Here is a 26,717-nt window from a genome sequence, read left to right as displayed (position 1 = left end):
TTATAACTAGACAATTCTCTTACAGTATTAAAATAAAGCTTTATTTTACAAGTTCTACAATTTTTATCACATAAATAACAAATAAAAAGCCTAGTACAATAAATAACAGGTTCTATGTATAATTATAGGTATTGCAGCATGTTTATTTTTGGCTTCTCTACTATAGACAAAGACCAGACACATATGAATATACCACTATTGTCTATTGATTGATAGTTTTACCTCCCCACATTTTACAGGATAAATAAACAATTATGTGAGCCAGCTGTTCTTTACAAATTAACTTCTGGTTTTTTTCCTTTCCATTTTCCTCCTATTTTTGTGTCAGATACACAAGAAAATATGTAATTATAGTCTTCTTTTTTAGCTTTTGAGTCACATTTTTTTATCCATATGAAAAAAGACAGATTAAATGCTTCATCCTGTGACAGATTAAATGCTTCATCCTGTGACAATTCTTGTATCCCCATTTAAAGTGGTTAAGAGTCCTATTTCAAAAGACAACAGCAAAACTGAATGAACATTGTCTTAAATCAAAACTGGATTCTTTCACCTTTTGATATTTTGGTCCTGCAGAGAAAGATATTTCACATAAAAATAGGAGATGTGGTAAGTTTGGCAATGAGAAAGTCATCCACAAAAAGCCAAGCAATAAATGATCAAACACAATGCTTTTAACATAAAAATTGACTATCTGAACTATCCAAAAGATGTAATTATTTGTGCTGTCAATGTGAAGTGAATATTTAAGTGGTCCAGAATCAAGCAATAATTTCTGCCAATGTACATACATGTACTTCATTGAATCTTTGTATGTATGAACTATTTACATACATGTACTTCATTGAATCTTTGTATGTATGAACTATTTACATACATGTACTTCATTGAATCTTTGTATGTATGAACTATTTAGGGCTTAACAGAGTATGTTTGATATTAATACAATTCTAAGATTTATATATAGACAGCTTCCAGAGACAAAAACAACAAGCTTAGTGCTGCTGCAGGCCTGTTCTTTTAACACCTGGACCTGTACAGGGCCTAAGCTTATATATAGACAGCTTCCAGAGACAAAAACATTCCACATAACAATGCTAACAGAAAACTTATTGAATTATAGAAAGAAGGGAGATGAGGAGTTCTGTTGTTAAGTGTAAGTTTTTGTAAGAATCAAGCAAAATGAAAAAAAAAAATCAGAAACATGCGTGTCAAAAACCCACCAATCTGACGACACAAATTTGGTCAAGGATGCTTTCTCTATTTGAAAAGACCATTATTTGATATCTGCATCTCTGGATTTGCTCAAAAAAATTTCAATAGAATATTAGAAAAATGAGGTTTTTGACAGAGTTATCTACCCTTGATAAATTCATGGTTAGTGCATTTTAATGAAGTATTATTTAATTTATCCAAATGATATGGATTATTTTGATTTCCTTGATTCTGATGGTGCAAATAGTCAAATCTAACTTTCTAAATGGTGGGTTTTTCATACAATGTTTCAACCACTGCCTGATTCATAGATAGAATGACACTTAACAGTCAAAATAGGCTACAAACCAATACTGAAGCATGGCATGTAATTTATAGAAGCCATATAATTCATTGATATGACTGGAAGATGTCTGTAAACACTAATCAGTTATAACTCTTTAGTACAGAAAACAAATACACACACTAAAATAAGATAATGTCTACATAGATAATATTGAAAAAGAAGTCTTCCTAAAGAAATGGAATTCTCTTATCTGAACAAAAAATTGACAGTTGTTAAAAAAAATAACGATTTTCCATTTAAGAACCTGCTTCTTTTACACTTATACACCAAACAATGGCCCCCTTGAGGTAAACATTTGTGGTATTGCAAACCAATAAAGAACTATAACAAAATTACCAAACTGATTTATAGGCGAACTCTAGGCAATAATCAAATTAACAAAAATCCATATAGCAAATAGCTAGTTGTTCCAAAAACTGGATTCCTCACCGGGGTACAGCATGAAAAAAGTTATGATAAATATTAGCAAATTCAAACCATAAATATGGCATTTTTCATTATATCAGCAAAAACTTTCAAAATCGTATAATTTTGAAAGAATGGTATAAATTCAATGTATGAAGTTTTCAAAATACTTTCAATTTACTCAAATTACTGATAAAATTCTAAAATTTCAAAAAAAGATATTCCAACAGATTAATTTTATGAGCCATTGACAGTTATGAAGATATATTCAACTTTAACAAATTCATTGCAATACAAACATTTTTAAAATAAAAAAAAAACATATATAAATAAGGTGGGTTATAACAACAATTCCTTTGGTAACCCTTAACCCAATAAAGCCATTGGTGACCATAATTAATTAACATGAATACCGGAAAACATTACGTTAAAACACTACAACAGTTCCAATACCATGACAGATGAGCTAAAATACATCATCAACTTTGTTCATATCTTTGTTCAAAAATTAAATACTTGAAGGTCAATTTAAACTCAGACTGTCTAGATCAAGGAAAATAAAACATGACCTTGGCCCCTCAATAAATTTAATTTTCTAACATAAAATTTGTGAGCAAACCTGTATGAATTACATACAGAAAAACAATTGAACACATTATCGTTGGATAGAAGATAAAAAACAATGAAACCTTTTTGATCATGATCACTGTTGTAAATAAGGGAATAGATACATGTACTTTAAAACATTCAGTTTTCTTAAGGAGGTAGACCTAAGGTAAGGAACGCAACTCCTACAAATCACAGAAACATTTGTACTCAATCACATTTAAGCATCAAAGTGGCTTGACTGATTTCATTATGTTTCAAATGGAAGCTTGTTAGGCTTTGGAGAAATTACTATGATGTTAACATATCACTGATTTCAAGAGTTATATCCCTTACCCTAGGTCTACTCCTTAAACATAACAATGAAAAGTACATGAATTGAACCTGATTTTTTTTAACAAACTTATAAATTGTAAGTTACCCATATATTGCAGTATCACAGTATAATACATTATGAAACAAGAGATCATATTTACTATATTGAACATTACATGCATAATTTGTATCATATGCTATTTCGACCTAAGACCCTGATTACACCCCCAAGACTACTGGCCCATGGATTGATACCTCATATGATACAGATTTTGGCATATTCATTATATCAAATATTTTAACTATACATCAAGTGTGCTCTGAGAAGGGGTGTAATATAGGGTATGTGATATAATAAACAATGTATGGTTTAAACAATCATTTGTAGTGCATATACAAAAAATTTATTTTTAATGTAACTATATGATAAAATAATTTACCACCTACAACTAGTTCTTACTTATGAAGACAAATAAGGGGTAATGACATAACTTAGGACTTAAGGCCTTCAGTTAAATGGGGTCAAACATTTATATAACACTTACTGCCTAAGGATATCATATGCTATCCCCATGTTGTGCCTGAAACTCTATAGCAATAACTAGAGGCTCAAAAGTGCCTGACTCACTCACCTGGATAATTTGAAATCATGTGGTCATATCATTTGATCATTTATACAAAACAGAGTCCTTTAAACATACATCAATCCTGTCATCCGCTAAACCACATTGGCCACTTATAGGTAGAGATATAGGCCAAAATATTTGTCCATATGGTAACTTTAATTGGCCACAGCCACCTGAGCCACAAAAAGTGAATTGTTTGTAGGAGGCATTGAGGTCATTAAATCTATCAAGTTTAAAACCACTGACACCTGTGGTTACAGATCTAAAGAAGTTGAACTTTGAAAATTGGCCATTCAGAAATTTAAATAGCATCTGGTCACCATCTTGTTTAATCAAGCAGAACCAAATATGTTAACATGTTAAGTTGTCCCTTTCATTATTTCTGCCATGTTTGGTCAACACTGTCGGAGTTGAAACAGATATAGGCCAAAATGTGTTTCCCATAGGGTTTTAATCACAAATTCGAGTGACTGCAGTCACCTACAGGAGCCACCTGAGCAAAACAGAGAGTGGATCATTTGTAGAGGGCATTAAGGTTATCAAACCTATCAAGTTTCAAAACATTGGCACCTGTGGTTTCAGAGAAGATATTCTTAGAAAATTGGTCACTCAGAAGCTTAAATGCAACCAAAAGTGCATGTTTTGTGGAAGTTCTTGCATATATATTTCTGGCAAGTTCGGTTAAAATTGAACACAAGGTTTTCATGTAGTGGAATAAAATGTGAAAACTTAATGGAAAACAGACGATGGACACGAAGTGAAGTCATAAGCTCACTGTGACCTTTGATCCAGGTGAGCTAAAAATAGGAAACAAATGAAAACAGAAGGGAGCTCTATACGTATTGGCTAAGGACAAATATACTACCTGTTTTTTTTGTTAAAATTGATCAATTTATTTGTTTTGCTAAAGTACAATTTACAATGTAATGGACAGAAATATACCATATCCTGTTTGTTAAAAGATTGGCATATGAAAATTTGTAAGAACATCTTTGAACACATTGAGTAATGTGCTTCCAACTCATGTTATTGAACTTTTGGTCTAAATAAGCATATCAGACCTGAACATACGTGAATAAAAAGTCTGAATAATCACCTACATGTAAATGTGTACAGACCTAAAACATCTGGAACCAGGCGAGACTTTGTACCTAACAATTCCATGTAAACTTTAACCCCTGAATATTTTATCATACTCTCATGTAAATATTTTTGGCCTTAAATATAAAACATTGGATTTCAACAACAATGGTACATATATATAACAATTAAACACACCAAATAATATTAGTAACATAATAAAATTCTTCTGTAAATAAATATTACGGTTTTTTATACAATCGACATTGCACCATTTTCTATAAAATAATACAAAATATACTCCATAGATATTAACACATATTAAAGAGTAGCACTTGTATGATGGGATAGAAACAGCAACATTTTACTCTTTAACAGTAATCTCACTTGATAAAACAGGTTTTTGTTTTTTTATCAGTAATCTGTACTTTTTTCTTTGATCATGTTGACAGATATTATTTATGTCTCCTACATGACATTAAAAAATATCAATCAAAACATTGAGAGTGATCATGATGTGATCAGATCTTCTTTAGAGTTTTGATTCAAAATGAAGTCACTCATCAGAATTTTGTAGTTCCATGCACTACTACATTTTTTGCTCAAAGTACATTAAAATGACCAAAATGCAAATATCAGATTACTGATAAACAAAAAAATAATTACATTCGATTTTGATACTGACCATCTCAACTGATTCTCACGTGCTTGACAAGTTGTTCCATATGATATTGTCAGTATCAAAATAGAAAGTATTTATTCAGACAGATCATAACAGAGTGCTTCAGTAGGAAAGCAGCTGAATGTTTTCATTAGTTAGGAAAAAAATCTTAGAAAGCCATCAAGGATTTCAACACAAATAACAATTCTCAATACTATGAATAGATCAAAGATTTTCAAAGAAGCCTGTGTAACATCAATGTCACAGGGTTAACAGCTATATCTGGAAATTCTTCCCAAAACTGATACAGAGTATTCAGTTTCAGGGTTCTAAAAATTAAAATAAAAATTCAGTGAGAAGTAACTCCGTTATTTAAACTGACTTTGATCTTTGTCAGACTATTATTTGGGCAAGTAAATGGAGCTTCTACAAATAAAAGCAACATGAAGTTTGAAATATATACCCTTGTACAAAAATTAAATATAGGAGAGCACCTAAAATCACTTGAAATGTATGATAAATCTATATAAGGCCTCAGGCAAATTTAAAATCAATCCATCTATTGGACAACTGCAACTTAACAGACTCAATGGCAGATGGACAAGATGATTCCAGTTAACCATCTTTAGCTGAGTTGGGGTATAAAAAATATTGATTTGCAAAACACATTTAAGGTTAGAGAAACTGATGTTTTTTCCTAATCATAAAAAAATCAATACCTAGTTGATGGTTTTAAACACATCTAGAATTATTCCTCCATGTCAATTTCACTAATAAGGAGACTGACAATCAATTAATACTAGATCTATTACAAATTTTGATTCTTTGGGTAAAAAAACATATCTGACCTAAAACTCAATTAAACATTGAGGTACATTTTAACAAAATAGTTTGTATACTCTACTTTTAATATATATTTTTTAAATTGGCTTAAAAAAAACAACTTGTGACCTTTCAACAAATAAACATCATCAAATACTACAAAAGCATGGAATTATTTTACGTACAGTTTTTGCCCTTCAAAATCTAAACAATAATGTCAAAATCTTAAAGGTAAACAATACAAACACGATTACACATCAAATCAATAGCTTTACACACACATCTGTTACAAAGTACATTAGTACTGGGCCAAAACTTATAGTTTTAGTCATGTTGTATGCAAAAAGCTTGATATGCAATTGTTTAAAGCTCTAACATAACTCACAAAAGAGGTAAGTTGAAGTGACTTGACATTTATCCTAATTTGTGGAATGCAGAGTTATCTCCCATTTGTAAGAGTTGTCTTTCATTAAAGGAGAAATCTTGTATTTAATGAACAGGACTAACCTACCTTTACTTTGTGTGGGAGCCGGAAAATTTTGGAATTTGTCAAATTCAGATACAGGTTAAATGATTTTTAATCCATGGCTGTATATTGGAAACAAAACTTTTTTTTAAGCAATGACACTTGACACAAAAATCAGCCAAAAATAGATAAATCACAGAAAATGCCAATAACATGTACTTTGCTAAGCCAAAAGAATTCTCTTTATATGTTGAATACAGTATTATCAAATTCCAAATAGACGGTTAAATACAAAATGGTCATTATAGGATTTTTCTCATCTATTTGTAAGTTTGTTGAAACTTAATTTTACCAAATTGCATCCCATAATTTTCATAGCCTTAAATAACATTTAATTTATCTATCATTTAATTGATATTGAAACACACTATGAAGGTGATATATTAGACCCCTAAATGAGCCTTGTTAGCTCTACCACATTGTGAACAACAAGGAAGTGAGATCATATTTGATGTGATTATAATCTAGCTTGTCTATTATATATAAAAAAACTAAAGTATACGTGTGTACATTTGCACAAAAACGAAGTGAATATAAAGAAATATATATGTAGCAAAATCATAAATTACAAATAGCAACAAAAAAATCAACAAGAAAAAAACATATGTATGTTGGTGTAAATTCAGAAATTACTGCAAGAATCAACTAGAAACAAACAGTGAGCAAAGGTTACTTTAAGATACCCACAGCCCCTCCCACTCCCTACTGAAGTAACCAAATATAAACGAATCATCAAAAAAGAATTAGATGTTGCTTTACTGAATTCTGTGATATGGTATACATACATGTATATAAAACCTTTGTCAAAATATCAAGTAGCTGAGAAAACTGTCATGAAAAGTTGTAGACAGATGAACAGACAGACAGACACCACGACCACTACATACTGCCCATACAACCAGAGGTTTAACAATATTAATTAAATGGTGAGCCATTTATAAATGTTTAAATAGTTTGATGGTACTTTCTTATCATTATTTTCATTAAAGTGTAATACATTCATCATACATGTACATATATCTTTCCACAATAAGCACTAGATCTTATTTTCTTATTTTAACAACAACTATAAGTATCAAAACCATATCAATGGTGCAAAAAAAAATAATCAAGAAATAGATACCAGTGTTTCAAAAACAAAATCCCAACTTGATCAGTGTAAAGAAAACATGTAAATGTTTCTGACCAATTTAATAATAAGTGGTTGGTCACTGCAATAATTTCCATATTTACTATGGTTCAGCAGTACAAGCTAACAAGATGAAGGCAAAAGTTCTACAAAAATAAATAGAAATATAAAAAAACACTAGCCTTAACAGTTTACAATAAAGTGATATCAGCTTTTCTTTTTTTGGAACCATGATGATAGTTTGGCAGTATACCCAAATATTATGACCGTATTCAACACCATCACAGCAACCAATATTCCATGACTGTTTCCAAGGAATCCTAACTTTGGTGCCTCAGGTAATATGCCACGGCGTATTCGCATATCGTGAAGCGTAGCTTGCATTTGGTCTAAAGTCCCTAGAATGGTGCTGACGTGGAATAACTGATGGCTGTGACCCACAATATCAAAACATCCAGGATTAAGTCGTTCAGGGAGATGGGTTGCATACAAAAATGCTGCAGTGATCACAAAAATGAATTGACGAGCATGTTCAAATTGGGACTCCAACTGACATTCATCAGGTTCACAGAAAATGAGGCGATACACAATAGGAACAATGTCATAGATATATGGCACAGCAAAAGCACTGAGGCGTAACACTTGTCGAAAAAATGAAAGTTTCATGAAGCGTGTCTGACAAGAGGTAATTGTACAGAGCAGGTTAAATATAACAGCGCCAAAGACATAATAATCACCAAACCAGGTATTTACAAGTCCTTGTGGGAAGGAATAGGCTCTGTATGCAATAGCAACACCGGTACTAAACAAAGATAATGATCCATAGTCCATGAAGAAACAGACATGCCTGGCATAATCTGACATAACATTGAATGTATGGGCCATGGCAGATGTCAAGGGTAAAATGATACAAGCAAACATGTAGCACAATAACGGCCATGTGTAGGAATCATGTCGGAAATCCAAAGTGTCAGAAAGTCCTTTCATTACCCAAAGGAAATACATTGATGGTAAGAAATGAGTCCAAAAATTTAAGGTTTCATTTGTAGCGTCGAAAACCGAGAGTATACATTGTTTAAAACTGCTCTTTGGATGGCGGTACCCACTCATGATAAAGTGTTCATGGAAATGTTCGGGTACCTGGTGGACTTTATAAGTTGGCCCGCCCAGTCTGAAAGACGCCATCTTCCTAAAACAAAAAAAGAACAAATATAAAATGTTAATATTAATTAATTACCACATGTGTATATAACAATAATAAGTCGTTGTAAGTGTACTTCTTAAAACAAGGAAGTACTTAAGTAGTGGGTAAAACACAGTCAAGATTAAACTACAGTTGTTCAATCAGTAAAAATTACCATTTATCTAGTACATGTACTACATTTTGTATTGGTTATTGGTAATTAACTGATTATTGATTGTAAATGGTCGAACTGTATACTGGGATAAGAATGGATTACAATTAAGCATTACATTGTTAAAGAATAGTATAAACATTTCATTTTATTTTTATACATTTTTGTACACCAGCAGACACTGGTCGTAAGGGCAGGTACCATGTGTACAGTGAAATCTATCTAAACCCTTCTAGACTTAATTGTTGTTTTGGTTTAGACAGGTAAATAAACTTTAGACAGGTTTTTAGATTTTTCAGGGTTTGGTTTAAAGAGGATACACTGTACTTTCACTTACATCTAATTAAAACTAAATCCAATTTAAAATGATGAAAACTGTTCTGGTTTATGTACTGCGTGTTTAAGACGGAAAACACTGACCAGAAGTTAATTAAATAACAAATCAAAATCGATTAATCATTTCACTATCAAATGATTCAAGAATCGTAGTAATCATTAGAATCTACTCATACTGATGCAGTCCAAATGCATTGACCAAATATTTACCAGTCATACATATGATTTCCACTGACTGAATACTTTAATTACATACATTCATATCCACAGATATAGAGATTTTTTTACACCTTAAACCCCACAAAATGCCCTGAGACATAGTTATTTTTTTTATTTTTATTTTTGCCACATTCTTGCAAAGACTTGCACTTCAATATGTGAGAATTTTTGTGGTCAGTATAAATAAAACTGAAGGGTACTTAAAATGCATTAACAATGAATGGCATATAAACTTCAATTGATATTAAATAGTTTCAACAAAAATATCTTATAATGATATTTCTCAATGAAGCCAAAGAAAAGATTTATCAATTTCTTTAAGTTGAGCTTTATCATAATATCTCACTGAAGTTATGATTTCATCACAGAATCTATACACTTTAAAAATGTTTATCTCCGGTACTTCACAAGTCATTCCCTACAAAGCTTCATGTCTATAATAGATAGCCATTTAATCATCTGTTTGATGCATATCATCAATTTAAGTTGTAAATCATTTGTGAAAGTTTAACAGTTTTAACAGCCATTTGTGCTGCCTTCAATCTTGAAAAGGATTTCATTATTTTACAATTACTTACAAATTTTGCTGATTAATATTTCTCAGCATTTAAAATGGTAATAGAATAAGAAAGATAAGACATTTTTCAATGTGTAAATAGAGTTTGTGTATACATAAGTTTATTTGCTTTTCTCTGCTTTCTTGACACATATCATTTTTCCATTCTCACTGTCTTTGATGTGTGTCAAACTGACCTTGAGACCTGTCTCACTGTCACTGATATGTGTCAAACTGTCCTTGAGACCTGTCTCACTGTCATTGATAAGTGTCAAACTGTCCTAGAGACCTGTCTTATTGTCTTACAGATGTGTCAAACTGTCCTTGAGACCTGTCACACTGTCACTAAGGTGGACCAAACTGTCCTTGAGACCTGTCTCACTGTCAATAAGATGGATCAAACTGTCATAAGATTTGTCCTATTATCATTGAGTTTAAACTCACTGTCACTTTGATAGCTCAAACTGTCCTCTTGTCATCGAGTTTAGACTCACTGTCACTAAAATGCATCAAACAGTCCTATTGTCATCGAGTTTAGACTCACTATCACTTGGATTTATCAAACTGTCCTAAGATCTGTCCTATTGTCGTTGAATTCAGACTTACTGTCACTTAGATGGATCAAACTGTCCTAAAATCTGTCTTATTGTCATTGAGGTAAGATTCATTGTCATTCAGATGGATCAAAATGTCTGAAAATGTGTCCTATTGTCATTGAATTTAGACTCACTGTCACTAAGATGAATCAAACTATCCTAAGACCTGTTCTCTTGTCATTGAATTATGACTCACTGTCACTAAGATGGAACAAACTGACCTAAGATAGGATATGTCTTACTGTCATTTGATCCTGGGTTGTTTGTAAAATTTTGTTTAAGTTGGTTGATAGACAATAGACAATACCCTCCTTTTTATCATCTGAAAATTATTACTGGTGTTTAATAAATAAGTTGATATTTGGTATTTCCCTATACTTTTATTTGAAGCACACTACCAGTAGGAATTATAATTTATTATATAGATAGCATTGTTTTGCTGAATGTTCCCATGAAAAAATTTTCCATAATTCACACTGTGAAATAAATTTGGTAATTTCGCTCTCACACTTTCTCCCGCTAAAATGTCACAACATGATTATCAATCCGCCGTTCACAAAATTTTTAAATTTATGTTGAAAACAGCAGTGAATAATGAAGGAAATATATACAATAAATAGGATAATCAGCGGGTTCTCGTCCATAACCAAAATATGATCACTCGTGAATAACCAAAATATGATCATTCGTGAATAACCAAAATATGATCATTCATGAATAACCAAAATATGATCATTCCTGCCAAGGACGCATTAAGATTTAACTCTAGGTGTTCATCAAACATCGTGATCATATTTCATATCACTCTTTCCAATTAATTACCCTATTAATATCACATTTATGTGGTTATGGTGGCATATTATGATCAAATATACCCAATTCATACTTATTACTAACAGCCAACACGTAAAATTAGCTAACATTTTCTTATGATTGGCTAAGAATGCTTTTTTTATTAAGATTCAAGCATTAAATTGATGAAACAATATTGATCTCATTTTCATTCATCAATTTACAGCATAGTTTTATTCATGCCAATCTAATACGAACTTCCAAGTTCTATCAATGAATTCAGTTTGTGAATGGAATTCTTATTGATTTTTGCTCAGATAAATAATTGGAAACTGGAAATAGCCACAAATTGTCACAGAGATGTGATTACCTTTATGGACTTAATTAAAAGCATTGGAACTGCTATTTGCCATAGAATATCATGACATGCCCATTAAAGCATGACACTTCTTTCTATTTTTAGAACACTACAGTTCTATTGCCAATATTCAGAGAAAGAGAGAAATGGAGTTAACTTCTTATTTCTAGAATAAACGGACGACATACATATTTATTTCTTAACTCAGGTTTTGAAGGGCACAAAAGAACAAATTTTACTAAACAATGGCAATGAGATATACCTTGAAAGTACTTTTGTTTGTGGGGTACCAATTTTCGTGGTTTTCATGGGTAGGCCAAACCACATAATTTGCTTCCCAACAAAAAGGAGACGTCCATAGATGTGTTGACTGAAAACCTCAATACCATGAAATCAAGAATCCTTAAAATTGTGTTTCTTCCACAAAAACTGGTATCCACGAATTAAAGTACTTTCAAAGTAATCCAATTGACTTCTATAGGATTGTGAAAAAAAATCCTTCAATTATTCAAACGGAAAACCCTAAGGAATCCAAAAAAAAGTCATTTGAACAGAAAGTAGAATGGAGTGCAGTTAGATCTTACATGCAGTGACTAAATGGAACAATTGATGAGCTAATTTTAATTAGACTGAAAACAGACCCTTTTGTGGTGAGTTGGTGAGCATGCTCAATATACACTACCACAAGGAAGGGCTTGGGGAGAACAAACAAATTTTCCTCACAGAAGTGTTTACTGGGCATGCTCTAGCCCACTGTTAGCACAAAAAGGGTCTATCCTTTAAAAATCTTATTTTTTCCAAAATCCATAAAAAATTGACTAACTCATTTTCCATATCATACGAACTTGTGAAACATTTACCAAAAACTTTCATGTAGAAATAAAAAGTTTCCCATTACCCCATATGCAAAATTTTCAATTAGAATGTAAATTATAAATTTTTGTAACAATTTTTTTTTTTAGTCTCCACAACTCGCTAGAAGTCCTAGATAAATTACACACCAATGTGGGATCTTTTGAATCTGTTCAGAGTTCTATTTTTTCTACTTCACACACTACACTTCCACATAATCTCATAAATTCACATATCTTATCAAATGGTCATTCAATAAATTGGGATGGAAATACATTCATTCGAATTGTTTTAAATCATATTTTAGTTATGAAAAACATAAAAAACTACATTAACTAAAATTCTTTTGATATGCTTACAGCATTCAAATTCCTGTTAGACAACATTTTCATAGGCTTTGGCAAAACCCTTTACCGTCAATTAATTGGAATTCCAATGGAGATCAATTGTGTACTACTTATTGCCGACCTCTTTCTGTACTGCTACGAATCAGAATTTATGGCTAGAATAAAAAAGACCCTTGTCACCATCATATGGTGTTATATATTACAATTGGTTTGATTTGCTCATATTTGTAACAATGTTCCGAATTTTAATGAAATGAATCTATATATAACCAAGAAATTACTATATCAGGGTTTTCAATATCACAAACTCAAAATAACATTCACAAAATTTTTCAACCGATACAAGGAATTCATTCTCAAATACAGATTTAAATTCATTATATAGACATGGTAGTTTATATATATATAGCTGCCCCCTCCCCAACTAGATTTCAGATATGGGGATTGAAAATGTTAATTAAATACAAAAATTAACTACCAGACAAATCAAAAGAAAATATAGCTTACATTTTTACCTGTCCAAAGTTAATAAACCAAAGTCTGAACAGTTCAAACACCTATAGAATAACATGGGATAGGAATAAGAATACCCATGTATAAAGGTAATACAAAAATAATAATTTAAACTCAATAAGCCTTGAAAGGCAGTCTTTAAATTCTTTAGAAAACATGTTCACATATATATATTTTAACAAGTCATTTCCATTTTGATTGAAAATTGATAGCTTCACCATATACATACTATTACTTATGATACAAGCTTTTAAGTAAAACTCTAGATAAGAATCATGCATATAATCCATATGTCATACACCCCCCAAAAAAGGCTATATATTTTTGTTATTAAGTTGGTTTTTTTGGGTCTTTATGACGAAACGTATCATCATTCATCCCAATCTGTCTGCTCTCAGGAGATAATGTGGTTCAGTATCATTTTTATAGGTACCTCCCTTAATGTTGAATTCTTTATAATTTTATCTCCTAGGAACAGGGGCTATTTGAAAAGCCACATGTTAATTTCTGTTTAAAATAACATTTTAAACAAAATATCAAAATCAAGAGGCTGCCAGGAGCCTGAATCACTCACATGGTTAATGTTTGTCTTTCAATGGCAACAAATTTAACAAGAAGTTGTCTAACAATTTTGACTCAAGAACACTTTGGTAGGACTAATCACCAGGATCATTTCAGCAATTGAAAGTTTCTTTCTATCTAACATAATTTTCAAGATACATCACATCATGCTGAACACTTTTACCCTATGTCAGAATTTGGCTAAACCTAACAGTTTTGGAGATATATGCGAAAAACGACTGTCTGACTCTTATATTCTATTTGAACTAACAGTGGCTATTTTTTGGACAGATTAATAATCTAAACACAATTTTTGTGCATGATACCCTATGGAACATCTGTGCAAAGTTTCATATAATTCCCCGCAGTAATTTCAAAGAAGATTTTTGAAAAATTGTTAACAGATGACGACGACAATGACAATGACAGATGCCAAGTGATGGCAATAGCTCACATGGCCTTTCCAACCTAGATTCACATTTTGCATGATTTTTAGCTTGAGTGCTACTTAAATGTATAACCAACAGATTGTAAACTTGTTTGATAAGTACACTATGAGGAACAAGGTTTTCACAAAAGTGGAAAGTTTACGACAAATAAATAAAATAAAATGCTTCACAGGGAGTAGTTTGATATGACTGCAGTGGTCAAACCATGAACAGTTAGGGCAAGTCAAGCTTGATACAGCTATAAATTTTGCTTGTAACTAAATATTTGACAGAGGAAAATATTTAGACCAGAATTCTCCAATAAGGACAACCACAAAAGTTAATCCCAACCTTCCTTTGGAGGTATGACACCTTTGGTACATTTTCATAGAGATCTATTTACTTTCACCACTCAAGTTATTATCTGAATATCAGGAAAATGCTTGTTTCTGGTTACTATTATGACTGTTGTTAAACATAAAGGACATGCCTGCTTTGGCAAATGGCAACATCATTGAACAATGATTTGAGGCAGTTTGTGTAATATATTCATATTGGGAAATACAGAAAAAAATCAAAAGGGAGTTTACATAAATAAAAATAAACTACTCAACAAAGTTTCATGAAATTTCAAATTACTGTGCAAATATAAGAAATCCCTCCACCCCCTTTTTAGTCCAATAACTCAAAAATAAAATATCAGAAATGTATAAAAATCAATGGGAGTTCACATCAAATTCAACTAAACAATTCACCAAAGTTTCAGAAAAATAGGTGCAATCATTATTGAGTTATAGTTTGAAAACTGTGCAATCTCCCCTTTTTATGAATTAAGTCCCGTAACCTTAAATTGTAAAATCACAAATTTTCAAAAAAATAAAAGAGAGTTTTCTTCAGTACAAAGAAACAATTCACCAAATTTTCATTGAAATTACTGCAAGGGTTTTTGAATTATTGTACAAAACAGAAAATCACCCCATTTTTGTACAAATAAAGTCACATAATTCAGAAACCAAAAATTGAAAATTTATCAAAATTGATAGGAAGCTCACATCAATCATAAGAAAAAAATAATCAAAGTTTCAGAAAAATTGGTGGCAACATTTTTGAGTCATAGTATGAAGTGTGAATGACAAACAGATGAATGCACATACTAAGGTATACCATATTGACATGTTTTTACAGATAAGTGTATAAATACCAGAAAAGAGGGAAATTTTTTACATGCTTAAAAAAATTAAATATCATGGGCAGATTTTACAGTACACTACAGGTAAAACATTAAGTCGAACATGTTGTAATACAAGATATACCCCCGCTCATACCAGATGTTGATGTCAAAATTGCTTAAAAAGTATGCCCTATCTATATAAGGCATCAAACCAAATTTCCTACAAATCCATCCATTGGGAGCTGAGATCTCTGTAATAAAAATTTTCAATATTATTCCATATAGAATGGCAAAGTCCCATGAAACTGGAAGTTAATATCAGGGGCCATAATGCCTGGTAAGGCAGGTACCACTGGAGCAGTGCCAATAATTTTTGTTGGTATGAAATGCAGTACTTAAAATTCTTGTCAAAATTTAAAAAAAAGAAAAAAAAACAGGGTATTTTACTTTGTAACTAATTGAAACAAATTCAAGCATATGTGTTGTTACCCCTCGTACCAATCGAGACTAGGGTGCTACGCCTTTGACAGCATTCAAAATCACATACAACGTATATGTATGCCTTTTCTATTTGAAGTTTGAAATTAATTCATGCATTGGGAGACAAGATAATTGCAAAACAAAAAAACAGACAAGGTGATATCAATATTTTTTTGAGTGGAGGTATAATTAATTGTATGATTATTTAATGTTTGTTAATTGACTATTTTGTGGTGAAAGTCAACACTTAAGTGTCACTAAAACAGAAATCAAAGGGTTTTAGACAAAAAGACAGTTATGACTGAAATAATGAATTGCATCATTTACTTCTAAAGGTTAGATGAATATATATTCACATGTTATGTTACAGGGTAGCTGGGACACTGTTTTATCAACTGTAAACATTTTAAGTACAGTTTCGTCTAAGAATCAGGCAAAATGTGACTAAGGTGTGACACATGAAGATAAAAACACAGACATTTGATAACCTCCAGAAATAACTATCAAGGTGTTCAGATATTCAGTTGAAATGCACTATGGAAAAATGACGGGAAAATTTTTCAGCACTTTTTCCCTATATAACAGTAAAAAATATCGATGTAACAGCTGCTTCAGGACAAATTTGAATAGCCTTTAAGTCATTTTCTAAATGTCTTGAATAAAAAGACCAAATTGAGAATTATGATGTGCCACCCATTGCCTGATTCTTACACAGAATGGTACTTAAATCATGTAAACAGAGATACTACAAACATGACTCAAGTTTAAAGTTATCTATTTTTTTTATGATAAAACAGATAAAATGGCCTTAGTATGAACAATAAGATTAAAGCATTTAAATCAAGGAAGCCCAAAGTCATTTTAAAGATGCATACTTGACTAATGATTAATACTGGTTATAATTTCAGCAAACTGGTTAACTGTATAAAGTTTTTATTTAGAAATGAAACAACACAAACACATGCAAGTAATAAAATAAACAGATCATTATCAATATGGTGACATGTATTATTTTAAAAATGAACCATTAAACAAATATCTATATTTATATAACAGATTTTATGCTTGACAGTGACTCATTAAGCCTGTGAGTCAACTTACCTTTAAAGTTTTTAACACTATTATGTCTGTGTGACATTTTACAAAACAAAAAAAAACAAAAAAAAACAAGTCTGTGGCAAAAAATTCTATTCTATTATCCAATGAACTTTTTCCAAGAAGTTAGCAAAATTTTACTGAATTTCCATCTGCCTGAATTGATTATTACTAGATTAATTTAGTACGGTAATTTTTAATTTAAAAAAAATATGAAAATATGATTTGGGGCAAAGTATCAGAAAGTGCACAATGAATAAGTACTGTACTGTACAGTGTACTTTCACAGATGCACAAGAAAGATCTTGAGGATATTCTGTCCTGCGAAAATGACAACTCAAACATGTGCCCCTTACTTAAGAAATATGGATGGCGATGGATTGGGCTGAGGAAACCAACTAACAACATCATCAGAGTGCCTCTGAGATGGACCCCAGAAGGTAAACAGAAACAGGATGGCCCACAGAACACCTGAAAGTGAACCGTTAGGCAGAAACTAAGATGAGAGAATGACCTGGAGTAAGATGGGATAGAGAAGATGGAAAAAGGCTAGTCTTTGCTCTATGTGCCTCTATTTCAACAAAGACTAGGTAGGTAGGTATAGTGTACACACATAGCAGTTAAAACAAATCAAATACATGTACTATACTTATCAAGACCAACATTTTTCAGTACATTTGTAATCTTGCAATTTCTTTATGAACTTAAATTAATACTGTATCATGACCATTCAAAGCCTGATTCTGGCCTGAATCTTCCCTGCATTTCATACTTTCTTCAATAATATTTAAAAATGTATCACCTACATAATGATTACATATACCTGATATTATCTATGCCTACCTGATCATATCAAGAAAATATTTTCTTCATGTGTATAAACTTACCTTTGTGCAGGGAGGAGGCTTGTACAGCCTTTGGGATTTTTAAACCATCACCTATAAATAACAAAAGTTTAATAACCAACATTGCCTCTATATAACAAGATAAATAGCTTACTTTTATATTATTGGTAATATTTAAGTAGTTTAATTGATCAGTATATGTGATTATATATCTTTTGTTCATAAAGTTTTGGTTTGTTTTGTTTTTAAGTTACATAGTATAGTGAAAACCTTCCATAAAATAAAGTAGCAACTCTTTACTGTACTGAAAACTTTATCATTTCATAAAAACAAAAACAAAAAAACAAAAAAAAAACTGGGATTTGGTTTTCTAAGAGTGTTCTGCAATTTTTTGAAAATTTTCAACGCTCCCTTTCTACTAGCCAAAAGAAAAGTGGAACAACAAAAGGAACATATTTCCCTTACTAAATGTTCACTTACCATGGGTAACAGTAAATGAAAATTATAGAACACTATTTTTATCCCATATTGATCTGTAATCACATATAATGAGAACTTGATGAAATTTTTATGAAGCCAGACCCTGCAAACTAACCAGCCCAAGAGAAAACAAATTGTCTTGAGTCTTCTAAAGCATTTTTCCCCAATCAGCTAAGATAACAGTCAGCATGGCGAAAGAAAATTAAACATGTCCAACATAAATAAAAAGGATGATGGCAAGGGCATATATGTTACCGCTAATAATGATTTTAAAATAAACTTTGAGCAAAACCCTTAAAGTCCATTCACTTTTTATCTAAAATAAAAGCCACAATTAAGGGCTGAAATTATCATCCCTGCATCAAATACAGTATTACAAATCAATAGACTTTCTAGATTTCCCTAAGTCATGAACTAGTGCAAAAATGTTCCTAATTATAATTATCATGCATAAATTTATACACCTAGAAAAATGACTTAGGTCTGTATGTTGTATAAGCTTCTGTAAAGTTCTCTTAAGTCTTCCTTTTTATCAGAAAACTAGATAGGTGAAGCCTTACAAATCATTCAGATAGAAAAACAAAATAGGCGTTGCACACTGGACATCTAATAAAGAAATGTGAAAGTTGACTATTTAAAATTCCATTCACGTGATTAAAACTTTTTCAGAATATTTGTGGATTGCAACTTGAAATGGGAAGGCAGTTTGTGTAAAAGGATTGTTATATTATTATATAAAACATGATTTATAAGGATTGTTGCAATTTTTTTTTTATAAATATTACTTATTCAAATATTGAACACTTTTGAGAGAAAAAATAAGAAAAAATAAAAATAATTATTTTATAATATTGAACATTTTTTTTACAGTTTAACTTTCGAAACACTCAGCAGTACCTTGTTTTTTTTTGTCCCATCTAAGTACTTGAAATTTTTAATACTTTTTTTCTTATTTTTTAAGGCAATAACATTCTTATGGCGGTATTCCATTGTGTTTTATGATGCAGTTTGTCAGACATATAAACACTAAAGCAACCAGATTAGATTGTAGTTTTGTATTTAATTTGGACAAATACTCCTCCCCTAAAGTTTGCCAAATTGGAAGAAAAAAAAATAGTAATAAAAGAGAGGTTATTTTGAAAAGGTTAGTATTGGGAAAAAATAGAAACAGTGCTGAATTTCTCCTGTAGTCCTGAACTTTACCAAGTTTAAATTGAAATCAATGGTCCATTTCAGGAAAACCAAAAGACCTCAATAAAGTGTTAGTGAAAAGTTTTAAAGGTCCAGGACCCAGGTAAATGAAACTTTAAAGGTCCTATGTCAAAAATTAAGAGTGCTAGACCTCAGATCACCACAAATTTAATCATGAGGATATACATTCATTTAAGATTAAATATTAAGTCTGTCCTAACTGGCTTTTATAAAAAGCTGTATTGAACTTTGATTGTCTCTTTTAATCACAAATAGGTTTCAAGTTTATAAGCCTGGAGATTTATTTTCAATTTCTATAATTTCTCTCAATAAATGTCAATGGGTATGCATAAACTAATGGTCATCTGAATGTTTAGACTGTCACTCAGGGTTACTTTATAATATCTAAACAGAAAATAAGAAAACAAGAAATGAATATTTACTTTTTATAAGTTACTTGTTCTATTGTCAGTACATGTAAGTCTTGCACCAAAATTAACGATGACTTGTCCTTAAATGTGACAGATAAGGAATTAATGATGTACTTGTCCTAATATTGTAGACTTGACCAGAAAAATAACAATCTCTGAAACGATATAAAGAGTACCAGGAGTGGATCCAGGATTTTAGATTAGGGGGGCGCACAGTTAAAATTTCACAGAACAAATTTTTGAGGTTAAATTTTTTAATCTTCTTCCAGAGTGGGCGCAATGTAGATATCTTTTGTGGTAAATTAGCAAGAAATTAAAGTTTCAACCTAAAAATGCCTAAATCTACCCCTGACAACCCATGCTTTGCAAATTTTAGGGGGGGGGGGGGCACCTGGGTACAGTCATGACAGTACAGTGTCAGTGATCCATCTAGAAATTCAGAATTGGCACAACCCTGGAAGAGATTGCATTAAAATGTTCACAAAGGGAGATTTTCTCAGGGGTGAAGTTACTGTTTGTTGTAACACTACATTATGAATCTTGAGGTCTAGCAGCTTTACTGCTTGGGATTAAAGTTTTGATAATAGCCAATTTATAATGATTCTGTGAGTTGCATTTAGAGGGCCATTCTTTAACATTCTTTATAGTAAACAAAATCAGATTTCAATGGAATGTTTTCGACTGGAATGTGATAAAGGTGCATATTTATAATGAATCATTCTAAGGCTATATACAAGTAAAAATCATACATATGTGTGCTAAACCACAAAAGTTTGAAATCCTATCTCCTGTAAAATGCTGTATGTAGCTCAAAATAAGAGTTCTACATGTATAACAAAAGAATGTTAGTGACATCCTATATATGTAAATCCTCTGTCAAAATAGGAGTAACTCAAAAGAACGTACTTCAGAAGTGGCGTATGTAGTTTGGATGTGATTGTTTGAACTTTTAACACAGACCCACAACATCAATCCTTTCATTCAAAATTCTCAATGACTATATAGCCCGAAACAAGAAAGGTACACATCATTTCACTAGCCCAAATCAATTTTTACTACCCCGGGCTTTTGGCTAGTGGCTAAAGGCGAGCACTGCATCATGTGTTTCACAACTTCATATATGGTTATAGGGGGTCTCTCATATTTCTTTGGATTGGGACATCAGCGATATAACAACATAACATTGCATATCAATGAAGTTGAATAAACTCTGAGGTAAATGAAGCAAAATCTCCAGGCAGATGATTTCAAAGTTTCAAACACCCAATTTTTTAACAGAAAGTTTAATTTTAAATTGTTAATATGTATGGAAATTATCATGGTCTAGAAGGAAGATCACATTTTGCTGAACCAGTTAACACTGTTTTTTAAATATTTTTTTTATGTATTTTCATACAATGTACCAAGTATCGTTCAAAATGAAGGTTTTTAAAGATAATTGTACACTGCATAAATAAGTACATAAGGTAATCTGTAGAAAATATTTAGATTTAGCCTATTAGTAAATTTAGATAATTTTAATTTTCATAATTTAGATCTATCAACTTGCACAAATGATTGTAGGCATCTGCTGCTTCAGAAGCAAATTTGCTCTCATTGTTTTGTTCCTATTATTTCTGTAATCTTTCAATCTGACGAAAGTTTCACTTGTTTAAAAATTTTCAGCTTTAATACGCTGCAAAAGCATTTTGATTGACCCTTTTGGGTATTTCTATCAATCAGCCTTCCATGATGTTGAAATCTACGCGCTGGATTGTTGAAAATGGTTTCAAAAGTATGGCCTATTTCGTATGATTCGACCAATAAAATTGACCCTGAGGAAGTATGATTGAAAAGAATATGTCAACATTTGGTTAGGCATCTAAAAATAAATAAAACCAAAGAAACAAAGTAGGGATCAATTAACTTGTCTGCCAACAATCCTTGTATAAAAATTTAGTACACGGATTGTATATAAGGATTGTAAAAGGATTGTTATATGTATTATTATGTAAAACATGATTTATAAAGATTGTTGCAATTTTTTTATAAATATTACTTATTCAAATATTGAACACTTTTGAGAGAAAAAATAAGATTTTTTTTTGGTAATATGGAACATTTTTTTCCAAATTATGAAATTAGTCTAAGCTTGGTGTGTGTTTTGATAAAAACTTAATTAACCTCTTTGAACTTTGTAATTCTTAATCTTAATATGCATGCCATATTGGCTTTAATTAAAAAAAAACTATGAATTGAACAACTTACACAGATTTACAGACTCGGACAGACACTTAAAGCACCAGCCTGGGCAGCAGACTTTACCTAAGACATCAACAACTCCACCATACCGTCAAGTACCAATGCCAAGACACTTGCTGTAACACTTTGGAGACAACATTCAAAAGACTACAACCCAACACAGGCCACACAGAAACCATTCACAGAACCTGGGGCCGGACACACAGTCAACAGAAAAAGGACTTCTACTGCGAGAGGGGTTGAACATTTTTTGGGAAAACCAGAGCCCTGATTTTTTCATCTTTTGTAAACTAAGCCCAAACAATGTTGTGTCGAGTCCCAATCGATATAAATGCAATTTTGTTATCTGATATCCTTATGTATAATTCTATGTTTGCAGGGAAGAAGACAGTGTCAATTGATTCCGTCTCCACGTCTGATGCCTTGTCATCAGCTTTTCATTTCTGCATTTTTTTAACCATGAAATTGTAATTGAGCAATAATATTTTCCTCAAAAGTTTATCAACGAAATTTGATCTTTATCATTCCAGAGCTTGATTAATAAAATTTGTAGTATGTCAAAAAATGCTTCTGATCAAGCGCAGGTGTGATTCAGACATGAGAATGACTAATCAATAGATCGATCTAGTGAATACCCATTCTGAAAATAAAGTTATAACTATTTATAGGTCAGGGAATAGATCGAGAAACATGGTCCAAATAATGACAACAAAACCTTTCAAAAAAAAGTTTTTTAATTTTTTAAGATTTGCCATGCAAGACGGACTTATTTCATTGAAAAACGGCAAGTCTTGAGGTGCAATTTTTTTAGTCCCGGGCGTCGGGCTTTAGGAATTTTCAACCCCTATGAGACCCAATACACATACAGAAAAAGAATGACTACAACCACCAGACATGACAACACAGCCACTATACAGAAGACATTCCAGACACAGCAGCAGATAAAGACGATTCTTACCATGACCAAACAACAACTGCGGACAGAAATTACAGAAAACAGAGACACCATTGACAAATTTAAGGACCACGGATCGAAGGAGACCAAGACCATAGACCAGACAAGACTGACCCTTCTTACATCACCTGTATACAGACAGTTTTAATTATCTATGAAAACTTTGATATGCTTAAATTGTTATGTTACTGTTTTGCTTTTTGTCAGTGCTATTGTAATTTTCCATTTCATATATATGTCTGAAAAATAAATATTAAATTATATTAGTTTTATGTTACAATCCTAAAATAATATTAAGAAATACTCTCTTAGTCGGTATATTTATAGCATTTTGAAAAATTCAACAATCCCTATACATGATTTTTATACAAGGATTGTTGCCAATGATTGAATGTTGGCAGACAAGTTAATTGATCCCAAAGTAGCCATGGCCCGTGATCTTGACTTGCCCTGGGCAGATTTCACTTATATCGGGCAAGCGAACTACCAATTATTTTACACCCGGTGACAGGAACTTTTTCCTGACAATTATCAATAACTTTCACATATATATTACAAAATAACCGGCCTACATGTGCCTTCGCCGGTGATCAAAATTTATAACAGGAGCAGTCATTTTTCTTTAATTTATGAGTAAATGATTAATTGTTTACTGAAGCAATTTATGGAATAAAGAAGAGATTATATACCTATCAAAGCCCAACCAAATTAAATGCTAGAACATTGTATTATTTCCTCAAAAAACGTCTGCAATCTAGCACTCCTCGTTTTTTGACAACCGGAAATAGAAAACTGTGATTTGGCCTTGACCTTTGTAAAACGCGCCAGATTTGACATTTCAAAAAGGTAAACAAACTACTGTATGAAGCTCTGAAATACGGATTCATTATTGGGAGTTTCTCCCATTGAAAGTACAGTACGTATTGATAAGATATTAAGCTCCTTGTTGCTCCTTCCATAATTAAATATTATGGAGTATTTTAAATGTTCTAAAAATTTCATGAGATATGGAAAAAGAAAAATTTCATACCTGGTAATGAAAATAATATATTTTTTTCTTATATGTGTTGTTTGACCTGTTTTTATTGTCACCATACCAGTGAAAACAGAATACCACAGCAGTGTTGACAATAAAACAGGGTAATTTTCAAATAAACGGGGGACCAATAGGAGAGTTCTTCTGGATGTCATAATTTACCTGTAATTTGGTTTTAGACTAAATTTAGTTGGCAAAAAATCCATTGAGTGGCATGGGGCATCGACTTTAAATCATCATAGCTTTTTTGTTTTTTAAGATGATTGAAAAATTCCTTTGGTTCCCTAAACTGCCAATAAAACTCTTTTTATCCATGGTATTTTTAAATATTCAGTAATTAGGCTATATGAGCATGAAATTTTAAAGACAATTTTATATGGAAATAGAGGTTTACATATAAATATCGTTTCAAATTTATTCTGCAAGTAAAACATGATAAATTCACATACAAAATATGAATTCTTTTATGTGAATGAAACATTTTACAGAACCAAAATCAGATGTAAAATAACAAAGCTATAAAGTTTTGAAAATTGGGATTCTAATCATGAAATTGTTAATTGTTTATTTAGTTGTTTATTTGACACTTAATGATATGCAAATTAGTGAATGAGACATCATTAATGAGATTAGCGAACTCTCCTATATAGCAGTATGACAGGAGGTCATTTTTAGATAACAGGAGATTTAACCAACAAATAAGTTGTCTCAGGTTCATATGTATACACTTTACAGTTTCATTTTGAGGTGAGAGGCATACACCTCTAAGTACAGGGTTTTAGCTAGGATTTTTAGGGCTTTAGTCACTTTCGCATAGAGCACAAACAACATATTATGAGCAGCAGAATTTTGTAAATAGTCAGTAGTATCATAAACTAAAGACATAAACACTCTTAATATATTCATTTTAAGTTTACAGATACAGGCATAATAATAAATACAATAAATATTACTACAAAATAACTATTATTTTTTATAAGAAAACGTGTTACTTAATAAAATAAAATACTTACTATTAGAAAAATAGTAAAATGACATTTTTTTTTACATCTTGACAAAGCTTTGATGCATTCAGTCTAAAAATATGTACTATTTGACATAAGCTACTATTATGGTATGACATGACACTCAACTAGTAAGAAAAAATCCTCCTGTCCTTTGCCAAACACCGCACCTCAAAAGCCCTCTTCAACCTAAAACTCTTCAAATCAGAAGGATAGAGACAGATCTTTAGAAGAGAATTGATTGATGAAACCTTGAGCCTGTTCCTATAATATAGTACCTACTAAATCCCGTCTCAGTCACCAGAAGATAACACAGAAACTAGTCAGATAGAAAGGAGATTGGCCACATTGGCATAGTAAACTGTAGAATGTTGCACTCTGTAAGCGGTTGCTGCTTGATATCTTACTGCTGGGTGGTAATTTTTTAGTGACCTTTGTCCCCAGATCATGAGTAGAATTGAAGACGTTCGTAATCATTGTGATGTCATTTCAAGAAGAAAAGAGAATCGTAAAATAAACATTTAATGTAGATTAATACTTTCTAACTGTCCGTAATTGAAATCCATGAGATGACCAGTCACACATCAGAGACATTGTTTTTGTGTGCATTTAAATTTCTAAAAATAGATAGCTATATATATGTTGCAAGGTTTGTGAAGGTTTTTTTTATATGGGAGTAAAATCGGTCGGTATCCATTAAAGATCGAAATCGTTTAACACGACTAATCCTTAAAATAAGGATATATATAAGTTATATTTTAAACATACTTAAAAGCAGAAATGTCTCGCGTCAACTCGAGGCTTTTTTCGGCGGTCGAAAACGATCGGCTGAAGTTGAGTGAGAACCCTGATTATCTTTGGTGGTCCTCATAATCAAACGATTGATGAATTGTTGTTATTTTCAAGGATTATTTTTGATGCACATATCAGGGATGCCAGACTAACAACAATAAAATGTATTTCACACCTGGTTGACTAGGTAATTACCAAGCTTGGGGTCATAAACTTGTCAGAGTGTAAGGCCAGGTGAAATTATGTAACTTTCAATTGACAGTTTTTAACATTTTTATTTAAGGTAATGAAAATTTATCTGAAATACTTTTTGAATGGATTTTTTATACACTTTTCAAATTTTTAGGTGATG

The 26,717-nt window shown here is 31.5% G+C and overlaps 2 protein-coding genes across 6 annotated transcripts in view; one reads left to right on the top strand and one right to left on the bottom strand.

Annotated features, from left to right (window-relative positions):
- Positions 1-22: 22 nt before the first annotated feature.
- LOC148613053 (membrane progestin receptor gamma-like) lies at positions 23-24,313 on the bottom strand. Of its 4 annotated transcripts, none has more exons than XM_088595056.1 (3): positions 24,228-24,313; positions 18,278-18,329; positions 23-8,920 (listed from the first exon to the last, which is right to left on the bottom strand). In XM_088595056.1, exon 3 carries the CDS (start codon positions 8,914-8,916, stop codon positions 7,939-7,941), a length of 978 nt encoding a protein of 325 aa, XP_088451182.1. In that variant the 5' UTR covers positions 8,917-8,920; positions 18,278-18,329; positions 24,228-24,313; the 3' UTR covers positions 23-7,938. The 4 variants fall into 4 exon arrangements, with proteins under 4 accessions (XP_088451182.1, XP_088451183.1, XP_088451180.1 ...); XM_088595057.1 differs by having other exon boundaries at positions 18,278-18,328; positions 24,223-24,309; XM_088595054.1 differs by lacking the exons at positions 18,278-18,329; positions 24,228-24,313 and adding exons at positions 13,155-13,297; positions 13,650-13,701.
- A 17-nt stretch (positions 24,314-24,330) lies between these two features.
- LOC148613052 (condensin-2 complex subunit G2-like) overlaps positions 24,331-26,717 on the top strand; it is a 30,367-nt gene continuing 27,980 nt past the window's right edge. Inside the window, exon 1 of one of the 2 annotated variants that reach the window (XM_088595053.1) lies at positions 24,331-24,379. The gene's annotated coding sequence lies outside the window, so the exon portion shown is untranslated. Of the gene's footprint in view, positions 24,450-26,717 lie in introns of both variants that reach the window. The other variant, XM_088595052.1, reaches the window with a different exon arrangement.

This window comes from Perna viridis, chromosome 7 (assembly GCF_037379345.1).
Source record: "Perna viridis isolate PV_CMFRI_1.1 ecotype Kerala chromosome 7, ASM3737934v1, whole genome shotgun sequence".
In the NCBI taxonomy this organism is placed as follows: Eukaryota; Metazoa; Mollusca; class Bivalvia; order Mytilida; family Mytilidae; genus Perna; species Perna viridis.
Note: the sequence above shows the minus strand (reverse complement) of the source record. Positions and strands in the feature narration are given on the sequence as shown.